Source organism: Oncorhynchus mykiss, chromosome 2, assembly GCF_013265735.2.
Source record: "Oncorhynchus mykiss isolate Arlee chromosome 2, USDA_OmykA_1.1, whole genome shotgun sequence".
Classification (NCBI taxonomy): Eukaryota; Metazoa; Chordata; class Actinopteri; order Salmoniformes; family Salmonidae; genus Oncorhynchus; species Oncorhynchus mykiss.
This window is the reverse complement of record NC_048566.1, coordinates 42,719,958-42,729,733: the sequence shown is the minus strand read 5'-3', so window position 1 is coordinate 42,729,733 and position 9,776 is coordinate 42,719,958. Positions and strand designations below refer to the sequence as shown.

At 39.2% G+C, this 9,776-nt stretch overlaps 1 protein-coding gene across 1 annotated transcript; it reads left to right on the top strand.

Annotated features, from left to right (window-relative positions):
- The first annotated feature begins 2,184 nt into the window (after positions 1-2,184).
- LOC110490045 (POU domain, class 3, transcription factor 2) lies at positions 2,185-5,656 on the top strand. Its single transcript, XM_021563153.2, has one exon. It carries the CDS (start codon positions 2,254-2,256, stop codon positions 3,382-3,384), a length of 1,131 nt encoding a protein of 376 aa, XP_021418828.1. The 5' UTR covers positions 2,185-2,253; the 3' UTR covers positions 3,385-5,656.
- Positions 5,657-9,776: the final 4,120 nt, after the last annotated feature.

Genomic DNA, 9,776 nt, shown 5'->3' with positions numbered 1-9,776 from the left:
GGAACGTGTCTTGAGTAGGCGCAATTGAATCATGGTATGCGAACTTTGGCTAGAGTTAGTTAGTTAGGCCTACAGCTAAAATCACCTAAGCAGATGCAATGCTTATTCAAATATTTTAAATGTTGTCGCAAAAAACGTTTCTGTTCCTGTTTCTGTTCCATAGGCCTTTTATGCATCTGCCTTGTGACGCACAACTGTATTAATTACAGCCATTGTTTGACATTGTTGTGGTGGTCCAACTTTTAGTTTTATCGTAGACGTTATATATTAATTGATGTGGGGCCAGTTTTAATTGATGTAAAAAATATATATATATCACTAGCCACTTTAAACAATGTCACTTAATATAATGTTTACTTCCCTATATTACTCATCTCATATGTATATACTGTACTCTATACCATATACTGCATCTTGCCATCTTTATGTAATACATGTATCACTAGCCACTTTAAACTCTGCCACTTTTATGTTTACATACCCTACATTACTCATCTCATATGTATATACTGTACTCGAGACCATCTACTGCATCTTGCCTATGCCGTTCTGTTCCATCACTCATTCATATATCTGTATGTACATATTCTTTATCCCTTTACACTTGTGTGTATAAGGTAGCAGTTGTGGAATTGTTAAGTTGGTTATTACTGCATTGTCGGAACTAGAAGCACAAGAATTTCGCTACACTCGCATTAACATTTGCTAACCATGTGTATGTGACAAATACAATTTGATTTGATTTAGTGTAGTTCTCCATAGTCCAAACATGTTCAATTTGGTATTTACAAACTACATCACCAAATTGTTATACTAAACCTAAACCAAATAAAATAGTTCCCAAGCAAATATCTGAAAACTCATACCATTTCAGACCTGATTTTCATAGGTCTGAGATGGAAGCGTTTCACACACGCACATGCACACGCACACACACACACACACACACAAAAGGAGTCCAAAACAACAATGACATCATAGCCAATGAACCGCGTTCCCATAGTTGGACATTATGCATTCCTGTTTTAAATGCATACTCCAACTATTAAACAATATATTATCACAAATTGTGTTTTTTTTTTATACAAGACTGCTATGTCTAGCTTATGATGTAAACAATTTGAGTCATAAGTAACCTATTATTACTGAACGTTATTATTTGAAGGTTTATACCTTCATATGTTCATGGCGTCAAGACTAGTTTGATTCTGTTGAATTATTATTGTACTTAGACTTATATTTGTATTGTCATACAATACATTCCAGTATTGTAGAGCATATGTAATGCAGAGGGAAATGGCATTATATCACCGACATTGTATACAAACAGATCCAGATCCAGAACAAACAGATGCACACTCAAAGTACTGTCAGTGGTACAAAGCATGTATCTATACAGGTTCACAGGAAAACATGCTTTCATTCCATGCAGTTTTGGCCATAAAAAAATAATTAAGCACTACAATTAAGTTCAAAAATGCAACCAGTACTGATCATCGCAATAAGTCACAGTTACTCTCATTCGGCTATTCAATATCAAGGAATCAATTTCATATCTCATAGTATAAACCTAATAACATAATATATACATACATAACACATGTAACTGCAGCTATAGGCCTACTACTACCTTAAACAAAACTTTATCCTTGAAGAAAAAAAGTTTTCGCCCCAAACACTGAACGCCCAAAATATGACAATGCCCACACAATTATTGTAAGTATTAATAACATTTCATGTCTGAAAAAGTAAAACGTATAATAAAATACAATAAAATACAAACACAATTTACTCAAAATAAATAGACGAAGATTTAGAGCCGTATTCATATATACATTACACAAAAGCAGCTCAGCTGCAATCAGCTGCAATCACGATATTCAAATATTGTGATTAATATGAGTAAATGCCTTACAGTTCCATTGAAAATCTCGGCCAGTGCATACATATCCCCTTTCCTTTTTCCATGCGGCACTCGGTCTCTCAAGTTTCAGAGGTGCCGCAGCATAACTCGCAGTTCTCTAGAAAGGGGTAGTGTTTGTTGAGACACTGCAACGTCCAATGAGAGGGATGTTGCCAGTAGCAACCACGTCCATCAGCCATTTCTGTCCAATGAACAGCGGGACGAGGCGGGGTGCAGGTGCGCGCCGCTGAGTCCACTTGGCAGAGTGCCTGTGAGACGCCTGTGGCAAAACAGTAACTGTCAAATGCAAGGTTCCTTTAATAAGAGCGATCAGTCCGGCTCCGAGAGTCATGGCGACCACAGCGTCTAATCATTACAATATCCTTACCTCCAGCGCATCCATTGTGCACTCGGAGCCCGGGAGCATGCAGCAAGCATCGGCGTACAGGGACGCGCAGACCCTGTTGCAGAGTGACTACTCATTGCAGAGCAACAGTCACCCGCTCAGCCACGCGCACCAGTGGATAACGGCACTGTCGCACGGAGAGGGAGCTCCGTGGTCAACCAGTCCTCTCGGCGACCAGGACATCAAACCCGCGGTGCAGGGCACCAGAGACGAGATGCACAGCTCCAACAACCTGCAGCACCAGCACCAGCCGCGACCGCCCCACCTGGTGCACCAGTCGCATGGGAACCACCACGACGCCCGAACGTGGAGAACTACCGCAGCCCACATACCCAGCATGGCAACATCCAATGGCCAGAGCCTTATTTATTCACAGCCCGGATTCGGCGTCAACGGCCTGATTCCAGGCAGCGGACAGGGGATGCATCACCACAACCTAAGAGACGCACACGAAGACCACCACAGCCCGCATCTCAGCGACCACGGCCACCAGGCGTCCCAACACCAGCAACAGAGTCACCACGACCATTCGGACGAGGATACACCGACCTCGGACGACTTGGAGCAGTTCGCCAAACAGTTTAAGCAGCGGAGGATCAAGCTGGGCTTCACTCAGGCTGACGTCGGACTCGCCTTGGGAACGCTGTATGGAAATGTGTTTTCCCAAACCACTATTTGCAGGTTCGAGGCCCTGCAGCTCAGCTTCAAAAACATGTGTAAGCTCAAGCCTTTGTTGAACAAGTGGTTGGAAGAAGCGGATTCCACCTCGGGCAGCCCAACCAGCTTGGACAAAATCGCTGCACAGGGGAGGAAAAGGAAAAAACGTACCTCTATCGAGGTAAGCGTAAAAGGGGCTTTGGAGACCCATTTCTTGAAGTGTCCTAAACCCGCAGCGGCGGAAATTACTTCACTGGCGGACGGTCTACAGCTGGAGAAAGAGGTGGTGAGGGTTTGGTTTTGTAACAGGAGACAGAAAGAGAAACGGATGACTCCTCCCGGTGGACCGCTTCCTGGAACGGAGGATGTGTATGGGGACACACCGCCACATCATGGAGTCCAAACACCGGTTCAATGAACAATAACGGATCACTATTAGACTTTTCCTGATTTGATTTATCCTGAAAATTATATATATTTCACTGGACTATGAGCGATAGGGGGTGTTTTATGTATAATAATAGCCTAGCCTATGGCATGAGTAGGCTACTTACACAATATCTGCATTGAATACCATTCAAATCCCAAATATCATTAGCAATGGGGTGGAAATTGTTTTCTTCAAGAGCTAAGAGAACACATGTTCGAGGATATGCCTTGCAATGTGACTCGACGCAGTTTCAAGGTGTAGTCCTATTGTGAAAAATATTTGGCGTGAAGGGAATTATCGTTTTAAACTAGCCTCGAGATTCTTAGCTAAAATGGTTTACGTTCTCGACTTTTCTAGTGTATTCAACACATGGCGCTGCGTAATCATCATTGTTTTGTTCTGGACATGTGGGTCCGACAAGAAAAGTCTTCAGAGCTGCATTCGACAAATATAGCCTAAACGCCATTTCTCTGTCCCAGACACGCAGCTGGGGTTGAGCATCGGCTGAGCAATGTGTGAGGGTTGATAATCTGTCAGTCATATTTTTCTAGTTAGTTTTGACATTCAACATTGCTTTGAGGCGTGTAGGCAAATTATTATGGGCCAAAGCTTTATTATTTTGCCTGTTACTTGTTATATCCCTATTATTATTATTATTATTGTCAAGAGCGGTTCGAAGGACCTTGAATAATTGATTACCACATAAATCGTAAGGTTTTGATATTCCGTTTGAACGCACACAAGAACACATCATCCTCCTCGTTCTCTCAATGATATCAGCACCTCTAAACACAAAAGGCTGCCAACACTGAGCTCCGCTCCACGCCACGCGGCCAGCAGCTAGCAGTCAGGTCACGGAAGGGCTACGTGGCGATGGAAACCTGGCACTTTTCTAGAGCAAGATATATCCCCAAGTTTTTCACAGAACATTGTGATCAATTTTGTAAATATTGTATAACTTAACAGTCATGGCTTAGTTCCTTCTCACTGAGGCACTTTTTTTCTTTCGGTGTTTTCAAAACAAAAACAGGTTTTAGCTGTTTATTTTTTTATTCCAAATGGTTTTGACACAATTTTAGGTTTCAATAGCCTACCTTGTATTTTTATTTAAAGTTATTTGTAGCTGAAATTATGTTTGTTGTTTGCAGTGTAATGTGTTTGAGACGCATTTTATGTTAAATTCAGAGGCATTTCATTGATGTGAATTCAATTGGATTGGCAGAATTGACTTCACATGTTGTCCTGTCATTGGCTTTCAATAATGTCCACCTGACATATTTTTGAATCAAATATATGCTTTAAGTAATTATGTTCTAATTGATTGGCAACTAAATAATGAATCAGCCCACAGATTGGCAAAGGAAGGCGATATGCTCGCTGAAATATATTTTATTTAAAAGATGTATTATTCCTTTACAAAAGGAAATAGATATTTAAGTAGCCTACATTTTATATCAACTTTTAAAAACAACGTAGGCCTTTTGTCAAAAACATGTCACCTGGCACCACATAATAATGATAATAATAATAAGAATAATATATTATTATTTTATTATTTATCATAGGTGAGGATTTTATTTTATCCTTGCCATCTTCTTTTGTTTTGGTATCATTGCGATATGGGAATAATTATCAAATACTTTAATTTTATTATTTTGTTGTTGAGATTGTAATTTATTCTATAACGACTTTTATAGATGACACAAAGTACAATAGATATATAAATGCCATCGAAAAGGCTTATGGAATATAGGCTAGTCATAAGGGGGGAGAGATAGTATTTTTTATTTCAGCAGGATTGCCATAGCCTATACCGTCAATGCTACGTGTATATATATATACATGTTTTCTGATAACCATATGGCTTGTTCTCCGTAGCTTTGTTTCATTTTATGCAAATTGTATCCAGGGACTTGTGTTCTTCTCATTTGGAAGCAGCTTGCCTAATCTTACTTTTTTTTTTTTTTAAGAAAAAAGGTCATGGCATTGATCATATTTCTTCTGTAGCTTGAATTAATCGACCAATCTTACAATTCTCTGAAAATCAAACTGTGGGATGTACAAATTCGATGTTTTTTTTGTTTTGTTTTTTTCCGCGTTTGTCACATTCACTTTTAATTGATCTGGATAAATCTGGGGGTTAAACACGCAGAGATGGTGATAGAAATATGTTTAGGTAATATTTCATCAGTTGATATGACATGAACAAAGACTTGCACATTTTTAAATAATGGGGTTGATATTAAAAAGCTTTTTTCAATGTCGAGATCTAATGTATATTTATTTAAAGCTAACATGGAATATGCTCTTTCTGGCTATTTCCCACCATCTTTTTTTATTGTATTCTCATCAAAGGTTTTTTCGTAGTCATAACGTCATGATGACGAATATGTTTCCTTTTGGGGTTTGCAAGAAGAGAGGCATGGAGTTGGTTAATACCATGTTGAAATTGAGAACAATAAGATTTGAATGTTTATCAGTTCATGGCCATGGCGCACTGTATTATGCCAACCAAATGCTAAGACCTAATTAATGCAAGTTACAGTTTTACGACAGCTATGACATTTCTGTGCATTCGTTCATATTTACTGACTAGACAAAAATATTTAATATGAGCAAATAGGTGGTGAGCCTTGGCTATAGAGAAAATATAGACTATAGGCCTATTTCGTTTCTGCACCCTCAACACCCTGTAGTCTTAGGCCTATGTTTGAATGTCCATTCCACAGATCAAATGGACCACAACACCATTGAGCTCTGTGGACGTATAGGTTAGGGTCAATGAATCCATTCGAACATGGGTTCAAAATAATACAACTGCCCTCTATCGATCACAAGTCCTATTATGGCGTCTCAGTGGGCAGCGCTATTGGCAGCCCATTGAGGACTCCTCCATTTTGAAGTTGTCCATTTTCTTCTTCTACTACTTTTATGACTTGGCAAACAAACTGAAAGGGTGCACACTGCCACCTGTGGCGTGTTATTTATACAGGTATGAAGCCAAGGTTGGTGATTTACTGCCAATGTTTGCGCATTACTATAATTCATTGGTTTATCCCTCCTGATCACCTGGATGGAATCATGTTGACTACTTCAAAATGGTGAAAGTTCTCAATGGCGATGCACATGCTAAAACAAGCTTTTATTCCACAACACTGATGATGGATCAGCTCCTATAGGGATAAAACCACCCATGGCTGCAAATATTGAGATGGCTTATTTTAAATGCGTGGGCCTACCCTACAATAATGGACTTAATCAAGATTTGGCATATCATTCCGCACATGTTGTTAGATATCATGACATTTATTGAGGCAAAAAGTACAGACAGTAGCCTAGAATTAACAAAACATAATCAAGGTTTGAGAGTCCTCTATCCAACTCTGTGGTCACAACCCAGACCAGGGCATGGCTTCTCAGAGCCTTTGTAGCGTTAAGATCATCTTTAGAATAATCGTATGATGTATAGTAGCCGAACTGTTTCCCAAAACCATCTTTACTAAAGTTGCACAAAATAACAGTCGTTATTTATTGACGGCCTCAGAACATCTAGGTGCGTCGTTAGATGTTTTTTTTTTTTTTTTGCCGTTCCGCGTCACTTTATACACAGAATATCTCTGCTAAACACATAATCAAGAGGTTCATCGGTCTCAATGTGACTGCGGATACGTTCAGAACGTAGGCGACTACAAATAGGCTAGCCTATGAAGCTTATGTCTTTGCATTTGTTAAAAACAAATTAATAATACAACGATGCATGCTTCAAATGAAAGGCAACATTATAGGCTACGTAGGCCTATATATTTAAATGACATTGAAATCAATTTGATGTTCATTCAATTTAATTATATTCGCCTCAATATATTTCATGATATCGAACAACATGTGCTGGATGATGTGCCAAATATTGATTTTGTGCATTATTATAGGGTAGACCTAAGCATTTAGAATAAGTCGCTTCAATATTTGCAGCCAAAGGTGGTCATCTCCATAGGAGCTGATCCATCGTCAGTATTGTAGAATGATTATAGTGCTAAGGTAATATTTGAAAGCTGATCAGAGAGCAGCCCCACTGGACACAGTCGTCAATTCAACGTCTATTCCACCTTGGTTCAACGTCATTTCATTGAAATGATGTGGAAACAATGTTTATTCAACATTTTGAGGGATAATATAATCCAATCATTCAAATCAAAATGCCATATTATATTGCAATATCTGAGAAACTTTTGTTTACATGCGATCATATGATGATAATCTGAACCAATCATACGTATCAGTCTTTCTACCCACACATGCTTCACAAGTTCAATAACGTTTTGATGTGAAAGGGTGGAAGGTAATATCATCGATGGTTTGAAAGTGTTAATGTAACCGGCTCTAATGTAACTTCAATAGTATTGATATTGATAGGTAGGCCTAGGCTACTAACTGTAATGAAATGCAAAAACAAATATCTGCGTTCAACAGTAAAAATGGTTCATTTTAAGGCGAATAAGCATAGCTTTCCTTTTAAAGCAAGGCCTTCCTTACGAAATGCGCTCAGTCATTATCCCTGTACCGCGATGCTGTATGGCCTAATACCTTTATGGTTACATGACTCCTTAGTGCCAATCCACCATTAACACCTGATTGATACATTTGGATGGACTTGGCTGCAGGCTGCCTCAAAGACTCCCTACGAAAGAAATGATAGCCTACGTGACAAATTTGTAGGCCTGCAAACATGTACTATTATTGCAACCATAGGGGCTTCTTTTGGGAATTTTGTGGAAATTGCATATCCTAGCCTAACGTGACAAATTTGTAGGCGTATGAACATGTACTATTATTGCAGTGTCATTATTTGTTGTATTATTATTATTATTTGTTTACATAGCCTTGGTTTGTTTACTGAGCCATTACTGAGCATATTTGCATATACCAGTAACATGTTTTATTTGAATAAGACCAAATTTTCAAAAGGAAAGTGTGCAGGAGCCCACAATGCCATTTCAATGTTTTGCATGAAATGCATCGGCCTCTGATCTATCTCGACCCTCACAGAAGCAACGCCGAACTATATTTATTTATAACAAAAAACGATGGTCTTGTGCACTTCATTCGTTCACTTGCAGATGCAATTAATACTGCGACATGTTAATTACACCTTCCTCTTTATTTAGGTTGCTTGAAATTTCCCATTAGGCTCGCGCACTGCACGGTTCTGCATGGTGCTTATCCGCCGCACACAGCTGAAGTTGCGCAGCGTCAATCCTCTGGTGCCATCTAGCGAGTCCTTGGCGGAATAATAGCCTAAAAGACGGGGCAGTTTAGCGTATCCTAGGCCTACACATGGAACACATTCTTTCTTAGAACCTTTACATTGATAAGGACATGGGTTTACATATTGCCTACTGCTCATTTCATTCTTAAGGCATGCTTTCATAATGTTCAATATTTGGTACATTAACAAACTCAACAATTTAAGGCGCCTACTCATCAGGCAACATAACTGGTCTTTCGTAGTGGGATCCTGTTAGGTAGGCCACTTAACATTCATTATGTAGCCTATGCCTATTTCTAATGTATTATAGGCCTCATAATAATAATCAAATGAAGCAATCTTAGTGCTCTATTGAATCAAATCTGCTTTTAGCTGACATCTGCGTAGAGATTGTTTTGACGGTGTTGGAGGTGGAACTGCATTAGAGCTGTCAAATCCACAAGAGGCTCCTGGCAATATACCTGAAGCAAACATTGCCATTGGCTGCACTGAGTCACTTTATGAGAAACCCCAAATCCCATGCAGCCTTGTTTACAAGATCAAACACTGGAATGAGAGATGAGTAATATACATTGATTAGGCCGATAGAAATGATAATTATTTTGTTTAATGATTTTATATTTGAGCGTCATTATTTATATATAGCCAATACACTTTCCGGTTCTGAAATTGTAATGGGAGTGGGACAGGTGTGGCTTCGTGACAATGATCAAGAGCAACTGCTCACCAAATTGACTGCTCCAACGCAGTTGCATCTCAGACACCTCCAAAATATCAGCTATGTGGGTGTTGGCTATCGCTGGTTAGTGCTTGATCTGATTGAATCTATGCTGTAAGTTAAAAGCACTTTACATTGTATGAGGTTACTTACCACTGCCAGCATAAATAGAATGAAACATGCAACAATTTCAAAGATTTTACTGAGTTACAGTTCATATAAAGGGAAAGGGAAACCCAGTCGTGAATTTCAATGTGACGCGAGCCTACCAGACAAGCTAAAAAAATATTTTTTTTCACCTTTATTTAACCAGGTCGGCCAGTTGAGAACAAGTTCTCATTTACAACTGTGACCTGGCTAAGATAAAGCAAAGCAGTGCGACACAAACAACAACAC

Bases quoted from the DNA above. Each gene is read 5' to 3' on its own strand.
- LOC110490045 (XM_021563153.2), top strand. From the start codon at position 2,254: ATGGCGACCACAGCGTCTAATCATTACAATATCCTTACCTCCAGCGCA.